Here is a 24,484-nt window from a genome sequence, read left to right as displayed (position 1 = left end):
AACTGGAACAAGTGTTCATAGCTTCAAATATGTGCCAGAAACTTTTCCTGTTTTCAAAGAATTTCACTAAAACTTTCTAGTTAAGAGCTTTTAGGATTCATTTTACTTTTCCATTGTAACACGTTTAGAGTGCTGCAATATGCAGACGCTTCTTTGTAATATTAATAGCTTTGTAGTATAGTGTATTAATGGCTAGAGTGCTAAAGTGCAAAAAAAGATTTCATTTCAAACCTCTAGAAAATTATTATGTAATTTAAACCTAAAGGATCTTGTTGAGGTAAATTAAATATCATAGGTCCTAGCATCATTATAAAATGATTTAAATCTGAAAGTCATTATCAGGTTATTACTATTTCAATCAGTTTCATTTGAAATAGTACACCCAAGCAGCTTTTATCAATTAAAATCGCCAGGGGTTTAAGGAAAAACTAGAATACTTAATTAGTGTTATATTAAATTCTTCCCAATACCCACAGTTGTCCACTACACTTCTTGTGAATTAAATGCAATTGTAAAAAAATTGCAGAATACTTTAGGAAAATTCAGTTTAATTACTGATATTTTTGGCCTTTAGAGAGCAATAATGGCCAAATTAAACCAATAAGCCAGTAATGGCTGATATCAATTGACACTTTACATTCTCAAGGAAACCTTTATCAACACTGTTTTAAAAAATATGGTTTGTGCTAGTAGTGTTCTTGTTTTATCATCATACCATGCTGAAATGGAATGATGAGTATTACTGGTATTACAAACATATGTTAAATAAAAAGAATACAGTCATTAGTGTGGTACAATGTAATACCTTTATGGAGTCGTTAGGCATGTTACAACAACATTCACACTAATTTGGCTATTGCAGTAAAAGACATTATAGGTACATAAACACTTATATAGAGTTTAGAATGTGGGTTACAATTACTGATTATGAAGAAGGTCTTCTGGAAGAAAATTGCAAACTTGGTAAGCTCAGGGCTAGATTTACATTAATTTACATTTAAATTCAACATGATAAATTATTGCAATGTGAAGACAAAATGTTTTTAAATATATGGAATATATAATTTAAATAAGAAAAAGCCCTGGAACTGGAAACAGAAAATAAACCTTAGCTTTCAACAGTGTTTTTCTCATGCATTCATATATTAGTGTTGTATGATGTTGCACACACAGTAATTATTTCTATTTCATTTTTATATTATCTATATCTAGTACATACTGGGTAATGAACCGTTGAAATAATTATACAAATGAAGTAGAACAATTTAAAATTATTTGAACTTTATATGATGATTTGAATAGGTCATTGAAGTCAACAACCCAATCTTTTAGGTAGTAAGGCCATTTGTGAGAGTGAGTCTTTATTATCCCCGGGGGAGGGGAAGGTTGTTTTACAGCAGCAGTGTTGGTGTACAGATGGACAGAAGAAAATAAAACAACAGGAACAACAATATACATACATATTTACATAGAAGGCCAAGGTTAAGTAATGATATGGCTACAGGTATGAATGAGAACTTAAATCTGTTGTTTTTGGAGTTGGGAGTTATGTACTGTATCTGTGTTCTGATGGGAGTAACTGGAAATTATTAAACAAGGGGTGTGAAGGATCGTCACAAATGGATTTTGCTTTCAGCAAAACACGTGAATGATAATAGATGGAGGAGAGGGCTGGAATATCAGCAGCAATTACATATTTTAACAAGACTACCCAATTTGTTCTTGCCTCTCAGATTCAGGGTGCCAAACCAGCAGATCAGGGCAAAAGATAGAACAGATTTAAGGAAGGGCCGATAGAACAAAACCAACAATGAATCATTGACCTTAAAATACTTAAGCTTCCTTAAAAAAAACAGACGCTGTTGACCTTTTCTCAGTATCATGTCAGTATTGGCTTCTGAATTAAGCCTGGAATCGAGAACAGTCGCCAAGGTCTTGTATTGTTCCATTAGCTCCACTGAATCTCCCCCAATGTAGGTTAGGGTGGGAGTGTACAGATGCAGCCATTCAAAGTGCGCAATACAAACCTGTACTGCACGCAACTACCTACGTAATACCACGGTATGTGATTGGCTGGCCAAAATGACCGACAGGGACACTCTTGGTGCATTGGTCAGTAGTGAAAGATGTAATTATTTAATGTCTTTACTGTGCACGTTTTAATCCCCTTGAATATTTATATTGAATTTTACAACTAAAGGGAAATTTTAGTAGCTGAGCATAAAAGGGAGAGGAGCATAATGCGTCTGATGATCATAAACAATATTAATTTAGGAACATAAACATATCATGTAAACTGTAAATGGCTGGTATTGGTAGTTTAATGAAAAAATACACACCATTATTCCATTTTCTTCCTAAACATTTTAAGCATCAAAGTCTTACATGTGGTTAGTTCAGAAACGTTTTTACATGCTCCTTCTGACCATATTAAGTTTACATACTTTGTGAAAAGTGATAATGTTTTAACCTTCTCTGCGAATACGCTTGTTATCGGAGTAAACAAAAGCATACTTTTAGAATTTGATTAATAGGGAATATAATATGGAATCGCATTATCTAATGAGCATGCCTTTCCCTCTGAATAGCTAGTCAGATAATAGGCAGTGAAAACATTTGTCTGTCTGTCCATGGGGAGAAGGGGGACTGTCTTTCATTGGAAAGTATGCCTATTCTACTCTGAGAATGTAGGGGGGAGGAAAAGTGCCTGTGGTCTTTTCACTAATAAAGTTGTGTTAACAAAAACTACAGTATGCTTAAGAGTTGTTAAACCGGTTCTATTTATTTTTCGGCACAGTCAGCCGCCCCGAACCACACAGACACCAGCTAGCCTGCTAGAGCACCACAATTCACACTCAACCACATCACAGATCAGTCCCAGTGTTTGAGATATTGCTGTTTGATCTGTGTTTGATCTTTGATCTGAGCTTTAATAGAGAGCTTATCTCTGTTAATATAACTATTGAGTGGAATTAAATAAATACAAAAAAGGTGAAAGGTGAAAGGTGAATCGGAGATTCTTAAAATTTACTTTGTATGATTGGAAACGAATACATGATCGGATCAACGAAATGCTGTGGTGTTACTTTTTGTCAATGAAAAAATAGTCTTTTGTTTACAAAGACGGTTACAAAGAAAGTGGACCAGGGTAATACTTTGAGCTCACAGCTTGTCCTAGGTCATTCATTATTAATACTATTAGTAATATCTTCGGTAAAGACTTTGATGCATAACACATTTCTGCATAATTAAAATATTTATGATAAAAATGGTAGGTTGTGTACTTTTGTCCAACTGAGCAATCTTGCTTTTATAAATTATACCAACTTTTTAATGTTTAATGATTAACATCATTTCATTAACATCGACAAAGGAAGATTGTCCTTCAGCAGTGATCGGGATTCAAAACTGGGTGTTTTCTGGTGACAGCTCAAATGCTCTACATGAGAGGTTAAGCTTTATTAGCTCCACCTGGCGGTTTTAAAAGTTGATCCCAGATACTATTAACATAATCCAATTTGTATGCGGTAAAATGTGGTTTGACGCGATATGACACGTTATGATGTGACACGCCCACCGCATTATACCGCAGCGTACCTCGCTCATTTTGAATTGCTTGTTTTTATTGTCTATAAATTATTGTCTTTGGTCTTGGACACATTTAGCGTGAGGAAGTTTTGTTCACACCAGGTGGCAAATGCTTCAATGATTGGGCCGTGGCTCCACTTGTTTCCTTGCAGCAGGCTAACAATGAAAAAGTAATCTGCAAATTTGATTATGTATCTTGAGAGGTGCTAGCTCTTGCAATCATTTGTGTATTGAACAAAGAGTAAGGGAGACAATACACATCCTTGGGGGGACTCAGTAGGAGAATGCTTTTTGTTGGATAAAACATTCTTGACTCTCACCCTCTGAGTTTTGTCTGTTAGGAAATCAGTAACCCAGCTGACGAGATTTAGATCAAGACCAAAGCTTGACAATAGCTTAGTTGCCAGTAGGTGAGGTTACTTTGACCACAATCTCCTTTTTCATAATCTGTTCAAAACTTTTCATAACCAGAGAGGTGAGGGCTACTGGTATGTAAACATTGAGTGAACTGGAAGATTTGACTTTAGCTACTGGGACGACAACTGATTCTTTCCACACCTTAGGAATCTTTTGTTTGGTTAATGACATTTGGAAAATGAAAGAAAAGATGCCACACAGCTGTCTAGCACACCTTTTCAATACTCTTTCCCCAACTGACTCTTCTTCTTTTTAATCTGACTGAACCATTTACAAACCTCATCAATTCTAATTGCACAATCAGAGATCCTGCCTCTGCAGGCACTAATTTAATCAGAAAAATTAGTGTGTTAAACCGAAAATAAAATTGATTCAGATCATCTGCAAAGTCAGCATCTGATTTACCACCTGTGTTAATACTGCTGCCTCCATTCTTGTGCATTCCCACCATAGACCTAATACCCTTCCATGCAGAGCGTGAGTTACCCTTGCACACTGCTTCCCTCACTTTACCTTTATACCTACATTTAGCCTTCTTAATCTCTCTATTGACATTCTTTTGTGCTTCCTTAAACAGAACAGCATCACCTTGATTGAAAGTGATTTTATTCCAATTAAGAGCTGACTTGAGAGATTTGGCCAACCAGGGCTTATTATTGGGATATATATACATTGCAAGATTTCAGAGGATGTGTATGATATCATAATTGTGTGTATCATACACATGCAAATATTTTTCTTTAAAATGGACATATCCCTATCTTCTAGCTAGTACTGTGCTTCGAAAATAATATTGAAACTCACATGTTTCCACTTAGCTTTATTGTTTCACTTTTAAACATACATTTTCATTATTATTTACTGCTGTGTTTTGTAAATGTAATTAACTAGTATACTGTATTTATGAAAAGCATTTCAGGGAAGGTTTTTTTTCTCTTTGTCTTCATTTTGCTGTTATTCAGTGAGGAATTCACATGGTTTCAGGTGTTTTGAGTGGAAATAGAAACCTCAGAATTACACTAAAAAAACACTGATTGCTCCCTTGTATCAAACCACGTACAATAAGATATATTAATAACTGCACCCAACACTGTACACTCAGTCTGTAATCTTCAGTTGTGCTCTACATAGTAGGATTTGCCAAACATTCCAAGTAGAAAAGAGCTTAGCAGGAGAATAGAAGGTGAATGTAAGAGTATTACATTTGTTTTCCACAGCTTGATTAGACAATGAAGAAAAACATTTTTAGGAGTTTACCACTAAGTCTGTTCTGGTTGCTTAGAAAACTTTCTTTGCAAACCTATCAAGGAATTAAATGACACCATCAAGGAAACATCTAGGGTAAACATTTACAACAAAACTAAGAAGAAACTAGAGAATTATTTCATTTTTATTGATTATTTGCCTGTTCATAATCTTTATGCTTTAATGGCCTAGTTGCATCTTAAGAAGTTGTAGATTCACTCAAACTGATAATGTGACAGCACACATGTAATCATGCTTTGGTTTGGCTGTTTAATTCATCATCATTCATATGTCATTTAACATTGTTGTTTAATTTTCTTGAGACTCAATAGCATCTAAGTATGTTAAGGTTTGTATCTTTTTTGTTAACAATTGTTGGGCAATTAAGAGCTGGCTGACATGTTGATGTGTTTTGAAAAGCAATGGCATCTTTTGTTTTTATTCAGTTAATTGTGATTGCGTATTAATGAGAACACATCTGTTTTCTCTATACATACGGAAAAATGGCAGGACACTTCTTTCTGAGATATTGCATTCAGATTGATCATTTTGCCCTTTTATGCTGATTAGATTCCTATATTAAAGTTAAAAAGTTAACACCCTAGCATGGAAATGTTATAAATACAAGACAACATGGCTGTAAGGCAAGTGGAAAGTGATTAAAGATGTTAACAGGAGCGAGTGATTAACACAAATTAATATTTGAAACAATGTGTTCTGGTATTTCATTATGATGAGATAATGATGCTGCAAACAGCCAGATTGCTGTCACGGACGTCCAAAGGGACTACCCGAGGGCAGCAGGAGAGCGGAACAAGACCCATATGCGTAGCAGGCTCGTAGTGCAAAGAGTTCAGAAATGCCATATAGAAACCTGTGCCCTCAGGTAGCGGACATGGGGCAACCTGGTGCTAGGTGGGTCTCAGGACTTTCGAACGTCAATGCTGAGCCATAACAGAGTGCAAGTCCCGGAAATATATAGCCCAAGGGAAAGAGAGGGACCGGAAGGACCGCAGACCAGAAACTAGGGACAGGACAGAGAAGGAGCGACCTCTGGCTACAGAGGGCGTGACAATTGCATGTTATGTGGCCTACCTGATGCGTAGTCTTTCTGAAGGTACTTGCCCGACCACATTGCTCTGCCCTTAACAACATTAGCTCAATTTAATAATAATAAAAATGGCTTACACTTATATAGTACTTTTTTAGACAGAAGTAGTTAAGGTGGGTAGCATGTGTAGGCTGCAAAAGAACAAGTAATGGGTTTATTCCATGCAGAAAAGAGAAGAAAGAAAACACAACATTTCAGATGTGGAGCCTTCTTCAGGTGTGAGAAAGACAGGGCAGTAAGCAAAGGTAATGTAGCATAGGAGAACAAAAGCTGGGACAGAGGAGTAGTAGGAGACGGGAGCAGGGAGCACCATCCCAATGGCATGGTGGAACAGCGGTTAGCTGCCTTGTGGGCTGGGGTCCTAGGTTCAATTTTGAACCTACGGTGCTATTTGCATGGAGTTTGCATATGCTGTGTTCTCCATGTGTTCTTGTGGGTTTCCTCTGGGTGCTCTGGTTTCTTCCACAGTCATACCAGTAGGTTAAATGGCTTCTGGGAAAATTGTCCCTGGTATGAATGTTTGGAGGTCTATGTCTGTGTGAATTCTGCAATGAATCTGAACTAGGATCTGGTCTTTACGGTTGATCCAAACCAGGAACTCTCGCCTGGCACTCTTTTTTTATCTTTTTTTGTGACTTTTTGTTCATCATCGGATCCTTCCTTCTTCTCTCTTCTCTCTAAGTCTGTTTGGATAGCCTGTGTGTGTGTGTCTCAGACTCACCCGACCTCAGCAAATACCTCAGTTCCTTTCTTACATTGAAGCCACCAAGAATTGCTAATATTGAGACACTAGCTAGATGTTGACCAACCCTAGCTGTAACTATATATTATATTGTTGTGAACTTATATTGTGAACTTACACTTGTATTGAAGTGAACTTGAACTTGAACTTGATATTGTACAAATGCAACTGCTTCACTGAAAAGCAAATTATAAATGTTTGTACTGGAGTGCCCAGTTGAATGTATAGACCAGGTATCAAATATCTGGTCAGAAGTAAATCATGTGCTTGACTACAATTACTAAATATGAATCTAATATTAGATATATTATCTATGTGACAAAATCAGATAGCTCCCGCTCCTTATAGAAAACATTATACAATCCGTTCGAACTAACATCAAGAAAGCACCTGTAATTGAAGGCTTTCTAATAATCTTGTTATATTTTTCGTGCAATAATCCTATTGAGTTATCATTTGATGTGGGCTGACAGAGTTTATGATGTAGGAGATGTTTTTCCAAAACAAAACAGAATTCCCTGGAATCAACTGTCTTGAATAATGCATTGTTGTCCAAAAATGTAAAATGAGGAATCTGAGAACCATAGTCCCATTATCTTTGGAGGGTGCTGTAGTGTGCTCTCTGAAGGCACCAGTTCTGTAGGGTTTGGGCATTTACTGGGACAATTATTAATTGTAGCAGTAAATCAAGAAATGATTCTTTTAATGGCTTTAGAATCCAACCATGCAATATAACTCAAACAACGCACACACACAGGTACTAATACACGAGGATACATTTATGAATACATAGAATATGCATGTAAACCTAACAGATCTTATTGAGAGTGTTATCAGAATACAAAAGGTATATATTCAATCAGTGACAAAGAGTTACATATATCAAGGGGACATACGTTCAGTATATCATTCATTTAGACCGTTTCGTAAATGAACTTGGTTATAACTTCTACACTAGATACTCGAAACAAGTACACTCGGAATAAAATTGATATTAACTGGTTGGGATAATAATTGAATTCTCGAGCTGTAATGCAGTGAAGTTGAATACTCATCCAATCTCTGGGGATTCAGATCTCCTGCGGGCACAAAGAAATAGTTGCAGGCTTGTTGCTGTCCAATCCGCTCTCTCTGGCTCGGTGCCAGGCTGTGCTGTGCGGCTTGCGACGGTGCGCTGCTGATGCTCTCTGAAGACTCGCTAGTTAGTGTTGGCTTTAACTAGCAAAGTTTGTGCACAGGAGAAAAGATGACTGTGGGTCCCAGCAAGTCAGGAAGAGAACCGGTTCGTTCCTGATGAAGCGCTAGTTCTGAATACTGATTCAGCTGTCCACAGTTCCGACCTGTTCACGAGGCTTGCTGCTGATGCTAACCTCGGGTGGATCCTCGGGTTACTTTCTGGCAACCTCCGCTCTAGACTCTTAGAACAGAGGAAAGTTCTGGCACTCGGACACACTGGCCGTTCCGTGGTTGTCCGTGGAGTCTCAGGATGGTTAGGTGGCGCGCTGCGAGAATGTCCTGCCCTTGGGAGCCTTTCTGCTCCTGGGCCGTCCTGCCCTGGAATTCTCCTTAGAATTCTCCTTTTCAGAAAAGTCCACTACAGGCTCTCTGTGTTGCCTGTTTTTACCTGGAGGACCTTCAGCTCATTCATTGGCTGAAAGTTTCCTGGGCATCAGAGTCCCACGTGGGTTACTCGGCCCTACCAGTCCTGATGGGTTGATCAAGGTGAGATATGAGTCACTTACTCCTGACACTTAGGAATGCAGTCCAGATGTCCATCTGGCACTCCCTAGACAGATAGGCGCCAATGGATGACCATTGATCATGATAGCCAGGCTTAGCTAAGTGCATCCCCCTTTGGGAGCTGTCCCTTATCAAAAGAAAACATCTTTAAATCAGCCTGCATGAATAGTTTCTCTGTGGCTGCACCACAGAGATGAACAGAGAGATGATGCCTCATTTGGGAAAGCACAGCAACACTTAATTCTGTCTTATTAACAAGCATTGGCGCTATATATAAGCAGAACTGTATATTACATTCTTCCATACTCAGTGGTGTTTCTTTTTTGTCTGACGTTGAGTTCAGTCGTATCTTATGTGATTAATTTGAGGTATTGCTGTTGAAATCATGTGAAGCATTGACATACAGCTTGTTTTGTTTCAACTCAAGACAGAAATGCCAATAAGAAAGCGAATTACTTAGCTTTGATGGATTTTAACTTCAGATCATTGTATATTCCTTTGATATCTTCTCTTCTGTTTCACCCCACTTATGAGAAAACAGATAGCTGTGACATTTCAGAGAACAGATGTTGTCACATCTGTTTAATAATCCCACCTTTTTTCTTGCAGTTCATGCTAAGAGGAAAGTATAACACAGTCAGTCTTATGATGGCTTTTCCTTGTTCTTTTTTGTGTTTTTAAAGTTGTGATATGGCTGTGTAAGTTGATAATATGTTTGGTTGTTTATTATTATAAAGCTTTCTGAGACAACGAGTTGTAATAATAAGCTGAATAAGGTTAAGTTGTACTTGTCATTTTAATAAGCAAAACAAAAGGAATACAACACTGTAATACTGATTTTATTAAAAATAAAATCAGACAGAATCACACAGAGCTCTGCATTTCTCTTTCAGTGAATGGCATTTTTAATAAAAAAGTAAAGCACACCCTTTCAATGAAGTTATTTTGTGTAACTACAAACACAGTCTTTCATTGCAAATGTAAAATTACAATATACATCATTAGAAAATTCTAATGGGAAAAGCATAAAATCTGTTGATTGCATAAAAATTCAAGACTCATCAAGTCAGTATTTGGTTGATGCATTTTTAGCAGCAATTACAGATGCAAGTCTTTTTGGCTAAGTCTCTACCAACTTTATTCTTGGAAGATTTGCTCAAAGAACTTGCTGGGGGATAGCTTATGGACAGCACTTTTCAAGTCTTTCTATAGACTTTATATTAATTCTCAATAGGATTCAAGTCAAGACTGGACGGGGGCTCTCACTTTCAGGAAGGAAAAAGGACTTTCACTTTCATATTCTTTAACATTTCCATTGTGGTTTTGGCCTTCTACTTTGGATCACTGTCCAACTGAAAGGTAAAAAATAATGTTTTGCTATATGTATGCAGAATCATCTATTTGCATTAATGCAACTAGAACCCTATGGGATCTGATGCATATACACTGCATATTTTTTTAGTTTTATACTTTTCCCTTTTGTGGAATGACCAAGATGCAGTTGACCCATAGACATCTCCATTGCTTTTTTTTAATACCAACTCTGCAACACTTTCAAAGATGCCACTGGTCTCATTCCTAATACGGTTTTCCTCCTTGCCCAGTACTTCAGTTTGCAGGGACAGCATGATCGATGCAGTGTGGATCTTAACCATGCTCAGAATTGAGATATTGTGGGTCCTAAAACTCTTTTTAAGCTCTTCTTCTGATCTGTGCCTTTTCATAACTTTATCCCTAAACTTTGAAAGCTCCTTAGTCTTCATGGATGAATTTTTGCTTGAAATTAACCAACAGGTAGTCCTTACAGGCAGAGACAGAACTTGAACTTGAACTTTATTGCCATATGTAACCGGTACATGTACTGGTACAATGGAATTCTAACTTACAGAAAGTATCTTGATTGTTTAAGCAAGTGTAAAAACACAAAGTGCAGACAGTGCATCAAGACAATATACGAACAGTAGACAATGTATAAGCAAACAAGTAAACAGTTTGAATGTAAACAATGCAGACATGTAAACAATGACTGGAGATGTGCAATAAATAAGAAATCATAATGAGGTAGATGGTGTAGGTGTGGTCCGAGGATCATGGCTAAATGTGTTCGCCAATCGCACTGCTTGTAGATAGAAGCTATTGAAGAATCTAGTGGTAAGTGTCCGTACGCTTTTGTATCTCTTGCCTGAGGGCAGAGGGGTGAAGAGCTCATGCCCGGGGTGGTGACTGTCCTCTGTGAGGGCCAGAATTCTACCATGGCAGCAATCCTCATAGTGCTGTTTAATCTCTGTGAGACCACAGCCGATGATCTTCTGGACCACATTCACAATTCTCTGCAGTGCTTTTCTTTCTCGAGAAGAGGTGTTGCCGTACCACACGGTGATCCAGTTGGTGAAGATGCTCTCGATGGTGCAGCGGTAGAAGTTCACCAAAACAGGTACTGGCATCCACCATCATTTGAGGCACCTCAAGAAATAAAGGCGCTGCTGAGCCTTCTTCAAGATAGAGTCCATGTGCACAGTCCAGGTTAGATCATTAGAAATGTAAATTCCCAAAAACCTAAAGCTGATGACTGTTTCCACTTCTGTTCCATCAATACTGAGTGGGCTGTGAGTGTGTGGCCTGTGTATCCAAAAGTCCACTATTAGCTCTTTTGTGTCATTTACATTCAAGTCCAGGTTATTGCTATGACACCACCTAAACAGCTGTACGACTTGTAAGTCCTGTAAGTGGACTCATCATCATCGCTGATCAGGCCTATTATAGTGGTGTCTTCAGCAAACATAATGATGCAGTTGTTGTTGTGTCTTGCTGTGCAGTCGTGAGTGAACAGGGAGTATAACCTTGGACTCAGACAGCAGACTTGTGGGGTGCCAGTGCTCAGGGTGAGTGGTGTTGATGTTTTATTACCTATCCGCACCACCTGGTCTCTCGATTAGGAAGTCCAGCAGCCAGTTGCAGACAGAGTTGCACAGACCTAATCCCCTGAGCTTTTTCACTAGTTGACTGGGTATGATGGAATTGAATGCTGAACTGTAGTCCACAAACAGCATTCTCACATACAGTACGAGTTCTTAGTGTCCAGGTGTTCCAAGACTGTATGTAGAGCCAGGGAGACAACATCATCAACTGATCTGTTGTTCTGGTAGGAGAACTGCAAGGTGTCCAGGGACTCTGTGATTGAGGAGTTGATGTGTGACAACACCAGCTTCTCCAAGCATTTCATCACCGCAGATGTTAATAAAACTGGGCGGTAATTGTTCAGGCACGTCACTTTTGCCGTTTTGGGTAGTGGAACAATAGTGGGTTTTTTTAAGCAAGTGGGAACAATGGACTGTGACGGAGGAGTTAAAGATGTCCATAAACACTGTGGTCAACTGGGCTGCACGTGTCCTAAGGACACAGGGTGGTATCCCATCAGGCCCTGCAGCCTTGCGGATTTTCACCCTACTCAGAGTCTTCTGCAAGTCCTGCTCTGAGAGTTTCAGAACAAACTCGCCCTGTACACTTTGGGTCTTCTCAGCAGTGTTCGTGTTCAGAGCATTAAAGCGGGCATAGAAATGGTTCAGCTCGTCCGGCAGGAATGTGTTGTTCGTGTTGATCTCCTGGCTGCAGCCCTTGTAGCCTGTGATTGACTGTAATCCCTGCCACAGCCTCCAGGTGTCAACGCACTGCGTTTCAAGCCGCACACTGTAGTTCAGTTTAGTGCGTTTTATGGCTTTCTCTAATGCATACCATGATTCCCTCTACAGCTCTTTGTCCCCCAATTTAAACGCGGTGGATCTATCTTTTATTTTATTTCAAATGTCGTTGTTGAACCACGGTTTCTGATTGGGAAATGTCCTAATTTTCTTTTCTGGTACACAAATGTCGGTGCAGTATTTAATATAGCTAGTGACCGCATCCATATACTCATTTCAATCTGTGTCGGGAGCTCTGAATGCATCCCAGTCTGTACAATCAAAGCAGTCTATTAACCTGCTTTCTGCCTCCTCAGACCAACAATGCACTGACCTGTTCGTAACGGGGGAGGTCTTCAGATTCTGTTTGTACCCAGGAAGCAACAGGAGAGCGATGTGGTCCGACTTACCGAAACTCAGTTTGGGAAGCGCTTTGTATGCTCCTTTTATTGTTGTGTAGCAGTGGTCCAGAATATTGCCTCCTCTTGTCGGTACATTGTGAATGTATTTTTGCACTACCTTCCTCAGATTGCAGTGGTTGAAGTCCCTGACTACAATTGAGACCGCATTCTGGGTGGGAGTTTTCATGCTTGCAGATAATGTTGTGGAGTTTGCTGTGTGCTGATTCCACACAGGCTTGAGGTTGAATGTAAACGGCTGTAATAATGGTGGCGGAAAACTCCCTCAGCAAATAAAAGGGTCGACATTTTATTAATCAGATATGTATACTGATTGTGAAATAATGTGAATTGCTATTATTGCACACATAGGCCATTGAACTAATTTTGTGGTAACATTGTGTCCCTAAATTAATTTAGGTTTGTAAAAGCAAAGGGTTTGTAATCACAGCTTTTCCATTTTCTTTCAAACTAATTTTCTATTTACATATTATTTTGTTTTGAATGTGTGGAGTAGGTTATGTATATAACAAATATTATTTGCTGCTTCAAAGCATCATGACTGCAAGCTTTAAAACAGCAAAATATGGAAACTGAGCAAGAGTCAGAAAACTTTAATTTAATTAGGAAAGATATATAAATATGCAAATTGTTCTCCCTGCAAACACCTCTTAGAACATGCTATTATAGTGATTAGGCTGTCCTGATTCCATGGAAATGTTCCACATGTAAACTATTCACAATAGGGAGAGAAAATTTAGGTCCATCCTTCTAAATATTTACTTTGATGTATCATGGCAAAACACGGTAAAATCATGGTACATGGTACAAGCAGTGCAAAGCAAAGAGAGATTTCCTTAAATCTGATACAAACTATGATAAACCTTGAGACTGGTAAACTGTGGAGAAATTGCAAACACGCTTAAGTTTTCTGCCATAGAATTGGGAGTGCTACATGTTACATTAAGTATTAGAATAAATATATTTTCCAGAGGTGTGAAATTAGATCATTGAGGTGTATAATAATGGACCGATGTAGTTTCACAGTTGCATCCTACTTTCCTTTGTTTTCTCCTACAGAATACTGCAGCACTTCAACACTAACCCTGACGAGTACTCAGTGATTTTCACTTCTGGATGCACCGCAGCTCTTAAATTAGTTTCAGAGATGTTTCCTTGGAAGCCCGCCAGTCAAACAGACACAGGGAGTCTCTTCTGTTACCTGACAGACAACCACACCTCTGTGGTGGGGATCAGGGGAGTGACATCTCCACTTGGAGTAACAAGTGTTCCTGTTCAACCAGAGGAGATTGAAATGACTCAAAGTGAAGAATCGATGAACACTGGGCAGGTACCAAATGGAAAGGTCTCTCAGAATCCTCACCTCTTCTGCTACCCTGCCCAGAGTAATTTCTCTGGAAAGAAGTATCCTTTGAGTTATGTAAAAGGGATCCAGTCTCAGAAGCTGTATCCTTCATGCAAAACAGCAGGCCATTGGTTTGTTCTGCTGGATGCAGCTTGCTTTGTGAGTTGTTCTCCACTGAATCTACAGGTCCATCCAGCTGACTTTGTTCCCATTTCATTCTATAAGCTATTTGGTTTCCCCACTGGTTTAGGAGCCCTGCTCATACGCAATGATAGCATAGGGATCCTAAAGAAGAGATACTTTGGAGGTGGGACAGCATCTGCCTACCTGGCAGGCCAAGACTACTTTGTGCCACATACCTCTGTAGCAAGCAGGTAAGACCATTAATTTATTTTTAAGATAAAGTAATTAAGCATGCAGGTAAAACCATTAAATCTGACTTATGGTGACCATGTGAACATAAGGACTTGCTGTTTTAAATGTATACTGCAACACGATCAACATGCTACAAACGTCTCTCCCAGAGTCAAATTTTAATGCTACACACAAATACAGTATCTGTGGCTTTCAGCAGACAAAATCAAAACACATCTGAAGGCTGTAGGTTCTCAGTGGGTCCCTTTCTTTATATGGGTTGCAGGCTCAAGTTAGACCAATAAACAAGATGTCCAGGGGATCTGCAGTTGCTTGGTTACCGTGCTTATAGATAGAGATATCATCAAATGTTACAGGAGTTGTCACCTACAGTACATATCACACATTTATCCTTACTGCCAATCAGGGAGTGTAATTTTCTTGAGCCTTTAAGTATTCCTCTGTTATATTTTCATTTTTTTTTATTGTAACAAACGTATGTAAAGGTTGCTTACCAGGTAACATCTGTCGGTTAAGAAATGTATCTCTTGTTGTTTTGTTTGGAGCAGCATTGTTAGCAACATTAATTGCAATAGGCCCTCAAGCGGGCACTGTATTTATCACATATACAGAATGATTAAATCAGTGCCTAAGAGCTTATACTATGCAAAGTTTTGTTATTGCTTCCTTGGGATCTAGTAGAGGCAAAAGAGATGGAGATGTGGCTTCTATATGGTATTCCAGAAATTTTGTCATGTGAAGGTTACCCAGCTCACCTCTACAGAGCTGCTGACCTCCTGTATCAGCTTTCCTTTCAAACAATCAATGAAAGCCTTGGTCTTGCAACATAATGCTGTCATCATTAATTCACAACATTATGTTTTGGCTTGATTTCAGAAGTTCTATTTTTGCCTATTTGCATTTTAATTAAAATGTAAAAAGTACACAGATACACTCTCACAGTAGTCCACGTGAAGCTTATACTTCTTATCCAATATACAGAAAAATTAAGTAACACAAAAAAAATTAAGTAGCTTTATTTGCTTCTGTTAATTTGTCACAGAAAACAATGTAACACTAAGGAAATTTAAAAAAAAACTTGTTCATGTTATCAATGAATTAAACAGTGGGAGAAGAATGTGCAGATTACAAAAGTGGTTAATTAAATATATGCTTTTAACAGTAAATAGTTAAAAAGATTTGCTTGTTAAAAGAGATTCTCCTATCTCAGAGCAAGGCACCAAATGGACTAGATGAACTGACCTCATCTCATTTGTAACTCTTCCACTGTTTTTACATCAACATTAACATGCTCGAGAAAATTAGGTGTTGTTTTCCTGGATGTGCACATGTTGTGTACACTTTTTCTGTCACATGAGGCACTGCTGTTTGTAACTTTAATTATAATTTTCCCAGTACATCTATGCAGCCTATTTAATGTATAGTACATTCAAAATCAAATGGTAATTTTATGAGTACACATTAGATTTTAATATACTATAAAGAAATTATTGTATGTACTCCTCCTTTTGACAGTGTTAAAATAAAATCCTTCTTACTATGGAAGAGTTTACAACACCTGCATATCCCAAGTCCGCCTTACACACACAAACAAACTGTATAAGTATAGTACACGCCAGTAATGTACTATACCACATGTCCAGAAACAGTTGGTTAAGCCTGTGTGAACATATGGCCCAAAACAGAAGCTGCAGTCTCACAGTTTGAACAAACCCATAGGAGCATATTTGCTTTTGATTAAGGTGGGCACATGTCTTTTTCAGAACACTGTCTAAGCTTTTCATTCAGTTTGATTAGGGTTTGATTTCATTGCTTGTTTTCATGATTTATCTTTCCATTTAAAATATCTAGTTGTGAGTTACTTAAGCTTCATAATTTATGAGATTCTGAAGAGTCGTCAGCATTAATTTCACCCGTAATACTGTCTTCCAAAAATCATTAATTTAGAAATCTTAACTGTTTTTGGATGAAGCAGTCCCTCGAGGGATGTTACATAATGTTGATATAAAATGAAATGATTAAGTAGACCCTGGGAATGAGGATTTATTTATGGAATTGATGTAGCTTAAAATTTTATATCTTTTCAGCATTATCAGAAGAATCCAAACTGTGTTGCTGTCTGGTTGTCTTGTTATAACTGACGTGTAATTCAAATAATACTGTCTCATAGATATAAATTAAACTATTGTTAATGTGTGTGGATAATTAGATAATGTTTAGAAATGCTACCCAAGATTCAAGTTAAACATTACACAAGAGAAAATTAGGTTTATTCTTAATGTTTTAGCTTTGATGTCTTTTATCATTTTTCATATTTCAAGTTCAAGTTCAGGTTTATTTGTCAGTCCAGCAATATACAAGTATACAGAGGAGCAAGATATCGTTCTTCAGGTCTACGGTGCGAATACAGACAAGACACTGATAAGACAATGGTATAGACAATTTCAACATAGCAATTTCTGACAGGGTACAGGGTACATAAAGTGCAATGTGCATAGTGCAATTAACTTTACAGGATTGTGCAAAGAATTGTGCAAATAATACATCAGACAGTATGCCTGACATTAGGTAAAAAAGAACTAAGTTTCCAGATTTAGAGTAGGTGCAGTAGGTACCAGGGTGTTGAGGAGCCTGACAGCCTGTGGAAAACAGCTGTTATGGAGTCTGGTGGAGCTGGCCCATATACTGCGATACCTGTTACCAGATGGTAGGAGGGCAAAGAGGTTGCAGGAGGGATGGGAGGGATCGTCCACAATACTGGAGGCCTTGTGTGTGCAGCGGTTGTGGTATATGTCCTGAGTGGACGGAAGGGAGGCTCCAATTATGTTTCCTGCCTTATTAACAATTCGTTGCAGGGACTTGCAGTCTGAGACCTTACAATTCCCAAACTAAACAATGATACAGTTTGCAAAGGAACAAGTAATAGGTTAAGTCCATGTTGAAAAGAGAAGAGAGAAAACACCACGTTTCGTCTGTGAAGCCTTCTTCAGGTGTGAGCTTCACAGCTGAAACGGGTTTTCTCTCTTCTCTTTTACCAAGTCCCTGGTCTTGCGAGAGCAAGAGTTCCCACGAATTGTGACGTGATGTGGCTCTTCCTGCTCAATAGTCACTGTAATGATTAATGTAATGTGATATACAAACGAATAAGTGCAGGTTGGTTGTGCAGCAGACATTTCACCACAGAAATGTTCCAAGGTGATCTGCATACAGAGTTAACAAGTACATTGTAGCATTTGTAAGCAAAACCGTCTTGAAATCAAGAACTACTGTATATTTTTGTTGAATTAAAAGAGAGAGTATTCACAAGCCTAATTGTTTACAATTTAATGCCACATCACATCACTGGAAGTATTGTTGCCTCATTCTGAATCACATTGTGCTGTGCATACCTGGAAATTTAATCTACTATTTTGTGATGTAAATTGGACATTTTACAAGTTACTTTGTACATTTTAGTTTTATTGTGGCCTGAAATGCACTCATCGATACTGATTCTTTCTAACCCCGAAACATAAAAATAACATTTCAGTTCCCCTTTAAAAAATCACAAGGTATGAATCATATGTTATGTTACACTAAGTACAGTATGTGAATAACATATGGTGCATCTATTATTCACTCAAAAAAAAGCATTTATAAAAATGATGTGGTATAAACAATCATAGCCATTCCAGAATGTATGTTCATCAGCTGCTACATCATGATAGTGTTTAGTCATGGTATGGGCTGATGTACACAATCAGCACATTTAGATAAGATCACTTTATTAGCCATTTACAATTTCTTGCATTAGGAATTTGTCTTTTCACGTACCCTAGCTTGCTCTCCATGAGACACACAGGCGGGGAGAGAGAAGCTTGGAGTCAGAGCACAGGGTTAACCATTTATATGGTGCCCCTGGAGCAGTTGGGTTTAAGGGCCTTGCTCAGGGGCCCTCTGCTGGCCACGGGATATGAACTGGCAACCTTCTAGCCACAGACGCAGATCCTTATCCACCGTGCCACTGCTCCGCCCAATTTATTGCCTTGTAGCCTGGTCTTGTGAAATCACAGAAATTGTACAAGGCTGGGCCTTGTTAGTGTATTAGTGCTTGGTGAAGAGAACACCACGAAAAAAACATATAGCTTAGATTGCTGCTCAGTCTCTATTCATAGGAAAGATTGTGGCTTTATTGTAACTGGGGAAACTGCTCTAGGATGTGTGACATTAAAGTGAGGAACTAACTTCTTAGTCACAAAAGATCACATGGCACACTAGTGTCCTTGCTAATTTTACCCTGGGCTTAAGTTTACTGGCCAGGCTCTGAATCCCCTCTATTTCAATTAAAAAATCAGTTTCTTACTTCTGTATCTGACCTGCTATCTATGTTGTGGGGCTGTGGCTCATAAGGGCTGCTACACATCAATCCAGTCGGTGCTGCACTTCTGTTTTTGTCCCATCGGGATAAAACTGCTATACAAAATAAGTGGAACTGTTAAATAGCTAGTCTCACAAGTTCTCACTGGAGTTTAAATGAAGTATATATATATAGTGGGATACTGCATGACAGCCATTCCAGTTTGCTGGAAGAAACAGTCTTGAGCCGTTTCTACTGAATCAGACTATCCTGGTATTGAGTACAGTTGGCCAATTCTTTGCTGTTCACAAGTGCTTCTTGAAAGATGGTAGATTTTCTGGTAATAAGACATGGACAGATACATGCTTATACTGTATATAATCACCAGATTTTCAGATATGTTCTAGACTGCTGTCTATTCCTGGATAAGGAATTATTAGGAAATATCAGGAAGAGGGTTCACTGAAATTGCTTTGTTCTTGGATAACCCACGTGGATGTCATGTGCAGTGACTGGTGACTCAATGGTAGTGTTAAATGGCCATCATCTCGCATAAAAATGCTACCATTATTTTGAACAGATAACCCCTCCCATAGGTTTAATGTTTTTTTGTGTGTGCAGTTTTAGCAACAACAGGACAGAAGATTTGAACAGAATCATCTTGCAACAGAAATAGAAAGCAGGTGAAGAAAATGGAATGTGGAAAATGGAATACATAAAAACAATAATGTATATTTGATTGAAGTATAAGAGTGGCTATTTACTATTTCAGCTGGCAAACCTCAGAATATTCACCCCTTCTTACAGAGTGACATAACTTGCATAGCTGCTTCAGTAAAAGGAAACTGATAGGCACGTGAGTGCTAGTGTCTGTGTGTTGAAATATTGATGGGCAGTGCTGCTCTGCAGACTCTGTGGCTAAAGTGAGAGGGGTTAGTGGTGTGTGTGTGTGGTGGGGGTGAGTGTAGGGCAGTGGTGGCTTGTATGCTCAGGAGAAGGGCAGCAACATGAGGGCTAATAGAATCTATAACAAGTACTGACATGCAGCTGCATAGCTGAAAAATCGCCCAAGAGAAAAACCTACCAGAGAAAAAGAATACTAATGGATGTAAAATGAGGAGAGATTCTTAATTCATGTGGAAAACATTAAAAATTGAGTTACTGCATATACGAAATCTATGTACTGAATAATATTTTTTTCAGTTTTTCAGTTCATGTGTCTTAACAGCACAAAGCAGAAGTTTATGTTTAGCCTGTGTGAATTTCCCATGTTGCATTCATGTCGTTGATTATGTTAAAGCAGATTTGTTAATAACATATTGTTTAATATGAAGGCAATCTTCAAACTGCAGAATAATAGTACAGCAACTTAGATGTACTGTATACTCTATAGAGCCATTATATCGGACTTCAAAGATACTGTACATTTCTACTAGTTCTACAGAAAGTAAATGAACACCTGATGGAGTGCATTGAACCTTAGAATAGTGGATGAAATTTCAAATCACCATTTATAAAAACAACTTCATGAAGGTTACAGGGCATGAACAGACATCTGTTCTCTTTCACCACTTCAATTCCTATATGGTTATAACATCAGAACTGGTATAGGAGCAAGAGTCGTGATTAGAGCACTAGGTTGTCAGGGTGAGTTCATCACAGTCTCATGGAAAGCTGCTGTTGTGTGCCAGGATGAAATACTATTAGGGTGGGCTGGGGTCTCAAATGTCATTTGTGTCATGCAGAATAATATGGCAACAGGGAGCACAAATGGGTTAATTTTAGACAGAGGTTAGAAAGAGAAGTGTTTTCTTTAAGTAAGACTGCCATTGTTGTGTGGGAATTAGTGATGATAGAATCATTGAACTCAAGCCTACTCAATGATAACCGGACTGCCTCTTTGTAAAAAGGGAAATAACTGCAACTATGAATATGTGGGTTTGGAAGTCCCAATTACTGTATTTGTAACTCAAAATTAAGAATTGGAATTCTTAAGTTTGAAAATTGCAATAATTTGGAATATATTGTCTGAAAAGAGACAAAATATTGTATCTGGAGCACTAGTCAGGCACGGTGTATTCATACTATACATTGTAATTGGTAAAGCTACTAATGTAGCAGAATGTTGAAAGTATATTTTATGCACACAAAACACTAAAGTCTTAATGGATTCCCAGGAAAGTCACTTAAATCTGATATAACTTTTTAGTACATCTTCATTTGGAGAATTTATGAGGCACTTGATCTCAGTATGCATAATTCAAATATCCTCGTAAAATATCCTCACCACCCACCCAAACACACACACGCCCACACAAGCAAACCTCGGCTTTTATTTGTAAAATCTGTACAAAGTGCAGAGTAAGGCACTCTTTGATTTTGTGAGCCTACTTTGCAATAATGTAGCTGTGCTGTGTTTTAGAAAATACACATAAAATTTGCCACCGAATGTCACTAAGTTCTACTACAATAATTGTTTAGTACAACCAGCCTTTGCATTCAGCTCCGGTCTTGCTGCTACTAAGAGTAACTACTAGGCACTGAACTCAGTTTTGAATGTAAGAAACAACAATCTGCTCTATGATTTTCCAAGTGCCAAAAATTGTACTGGGTGGCAGCACCTTAGTGGCAGAATATATATATACTTTTGGAACCTAGAGCTTCAAGCTGCTTCATATTCCGGGAGCAAGCGGTTTGCCAGTACATACTGTAGGTGTGCCGAGACCTGCATGTGTGCTGCCAAGGATGCAGTGAAGTGACAGCTCCTGCGACACAGGCAGCAGACCCCACGGTATGCCTCGCAAGTGAACTGATGTCACAGATTAAAATAGAGCTCGCTGTCACTGCGGCTCCAGCATTAGCCAATAAAGAAGATCTCTCTACTCTTAGGGAACCGTTTTGAGTAGGAAGGATTCACATTTTTTCCTAGTGTTCACACAAGCAAGGGACCCAAGGGCAAATTTAATATAGCTGGCCCGTTAATCCACTAATTCAGTCCTGCAGCCTGCTGGTGGTTAATTCATATATAAAGACTGTGCTATATTATTTTCTGTTCGGCTGTCCCAGACCTATGCGTTTATAAAGCCCAGATAAACGTGATAAAATAGAAGTGTCTGTATGTTTCAATTTCCCTGCAGCATATGGAATCGTTGCCAGTATATCAAGCAGGAGCTCTGCATTCAGCATCTTCTGATATGTGCAATGCTTACTCACCCATGAGTTTTACTATCAATAAAATCATGTTGTGTAAAATTGAAAATAGAATGTACTGTAGAAAAAGGCATAATGCGTACACGTGCGTGTGAATGTGTGTATGTGTTTATCTGCAGGTGAGAATGAATGAATAATTTACAGTACATATGTGAAAACAATGACCATGAAAACAAAAGTATATTTACGTGTATTTATACAAAGCACACAGCAAGATTCTATTCTACTATTTACATTCACAATTGCAGGTGTTTTCATTTGTCAACCTACAGAGAGAAAATTACCACTGAACACAGTTAGAAGATGGTTGTAGAACCGTACTATGCCTTGGTATTTTTTAGTTTTATTGTTTTTATTGACAAGCCATCAACACGTTATATATTTTATTACAAATATAATGCACAGTGGAAACTGTGAAGGCAATTATCATACAGTAAGTTCACAATTACTGTATATACAAACTTATATACATTTTCAGGATAAAGTAGCAGTATTTAGATGGGAATTGAATTTTAGCCTTTCGGCCATTCAGATTTACAAGAGACAGCATAATTATGTAAACGTCTATTAAGCAGCTTCTGCCTGTAAAAGCTTAAGGTATTAAGAATCAGATTTCAAGTTTCTGTCAATCTATGGGTGCTTCTACCTCCCTTCAATCTGACTCATTTTACTGTAGCTTCCAAATGTTTGTATCCCCTCAAATAACTGTAAATGTTGATTTAGCATGAAAATCCATCTGTATAGACAGACTTTTTTTGCTAAAGTCTGATAACTATCTACAGTATATTGTATGGATAAATAGAGAATCTTTCAGAACTGTTTCTTCTACCAGTAATGTTCAGTCTGTATTATATTAACCATCCTTTTGCTTTGGTAATATGCTTCCCATATCCTTTTAAAAGGTGTACAGCCTGCATTGTGACCTGTTTTCTTAAGCTCATGTTATACTTCAAACTGTGAATGCTAGTATATCCCATCAGGAACGCCCATTTTCGGATCTCTTATCCTTGTAGTCATTGAGGATGATGCATATTTTCTATTGTTATCCGTTTGTGAAGTCCATTTGCCATCAAGCCTGAGTTTCATGACAAAAGGCATCAGAAAACATTGTAATCCATCTATTCTTCAGTTATAATTGTCATGACGCAGAGGCCGAATTGTTTGTGTTTTCTTGGACCCTATGCGATAACTCCCTAGTTTCAAGAGCCGTGTTTCAGAGAGAGAGAAAGTCGGGTTTACTTAGCCAAGTCGAAAGATGAGGAGTCGTAGTCAGGGTCAGAGCACAAGGCCGGGAAGCAGGGAGTATTCAGAAGTATTAAAGAAACCAGGATGATCTCAAGGATGAGAGCTGGGAGCTCCACTGGTTAGACCAATACTGAACAATGAAGTACGGGTAAGGAGTCCTTAAGTAGTGAGTAGCTGGGAGGTGTGGTGCGGGACAAGGGACGTGGTTGGATAATTAGGTAGTGCATTGGTGTTTGCGGGGATCTGTGCGCGTGGGAATGTGTTGACAATAATTCAACAGAAGGACCAATGGCCATAGGGAATGTTTGTGTATTTGTAGTTCTCGTCCTCTCTGAATTGCTTTCTCAGCTGATAAAATGTCTCTTCCTGGTGCAAAGATTTCTTTGGTGGAGGTTAAGCTTTTAAGTGTTCAAAGATAATAAAGATAGAAATAAAATTTTCAGTATTTGCAATAGTTGTTCTTAAACAGTATATCTTCTGTGTAAAATTATTAACCATACTGTACATCTGTGACTTATCAAGCAATGCATGTTATTTGGTGTGACTCATTCCAAGAAAGATATTTTAATGCAGTGCACTTTTAAAAAAAATTGAACTTGACACAGTAGTGTTCTTTTATTTCTAACTGGAACAAAAGAAGCCAAAGAGAAACAAATTTGTCCTTCCTAGTCTCCTTTGGACTTCTTATTTTCCTCTTCTTTACAGCTGTCAGTGTCTGCTTCTTTATTTAAGGCAGCTTTCAATGGCTCATTCGTCTTTCTCAGCACTTGCAGCTGTCAGTGTCGTTGCTGCTTGGCTCATCTGCAGAGCCTTGATGTGCTGCTTTTCTCCAGCTCACCTTTCACACACCTACTGAAAAGAGTACTGGGTTTTTATAGAGAGAATTGCAGCTACAGCTTATCAAGACAGTAACTAGCGGCAGCTGTGGTCTCCCAGGTGAGCAATAGCTGACACCCTGTCACACCACTGTACCATCTTTGTTGCATGCCTTATTCTAAAACATATCCTGTCTAATCATCTACCACTTTTCATAC

The 24,484-nt window shown here is 38.4% G+C and overlaps 1 protein-coding gene across 1 annotated transcript in view; it reads left to right on the top strand.

Annotated features, from left to right (window-relative positions):
* Positions 1–24,484, top strand: part of mocos (molybdenum cofactor sulfurase) — a 247,958-nt gene that overhangs the window by 121,546 nt on the left and 101,928 nt on the right. Inside the window, exon 4 of the mRNA XM_088601448.1 lies at positions 13,999–14,658. Within this exon, the coding sequence (XP_088457574.1) occupies positions 13,999–14,658 (660 nt within the window). The remainder of the gene's footprint in view (positions 1–13,998; positions 14,659–24,484) is intronic.

The sequence above is a fragment of the Lepisosteus platostomus genome, chromosome 12, assembly GCF_059453375.1.
Source record: "Lepisosteus platostomus isolate fLepPlt1 chromosome 12, fLepPlt1.hap1, whole genome shotgun sequence".
In the NCBI taxonomy this organism is placed as follows: domain Eukaryota; kingdom Metazoa; phylum Chordata; class Actinopteri; order Semionotiformes; family Lepisosteidae; genus Lepisosteus; species Lepisosteus platostomus.
The sequence above is the reverse complement of the archived record's forward strand: the minus strand, read 5'-3'. Positions and strand labels throughout refer to the sequence as shown.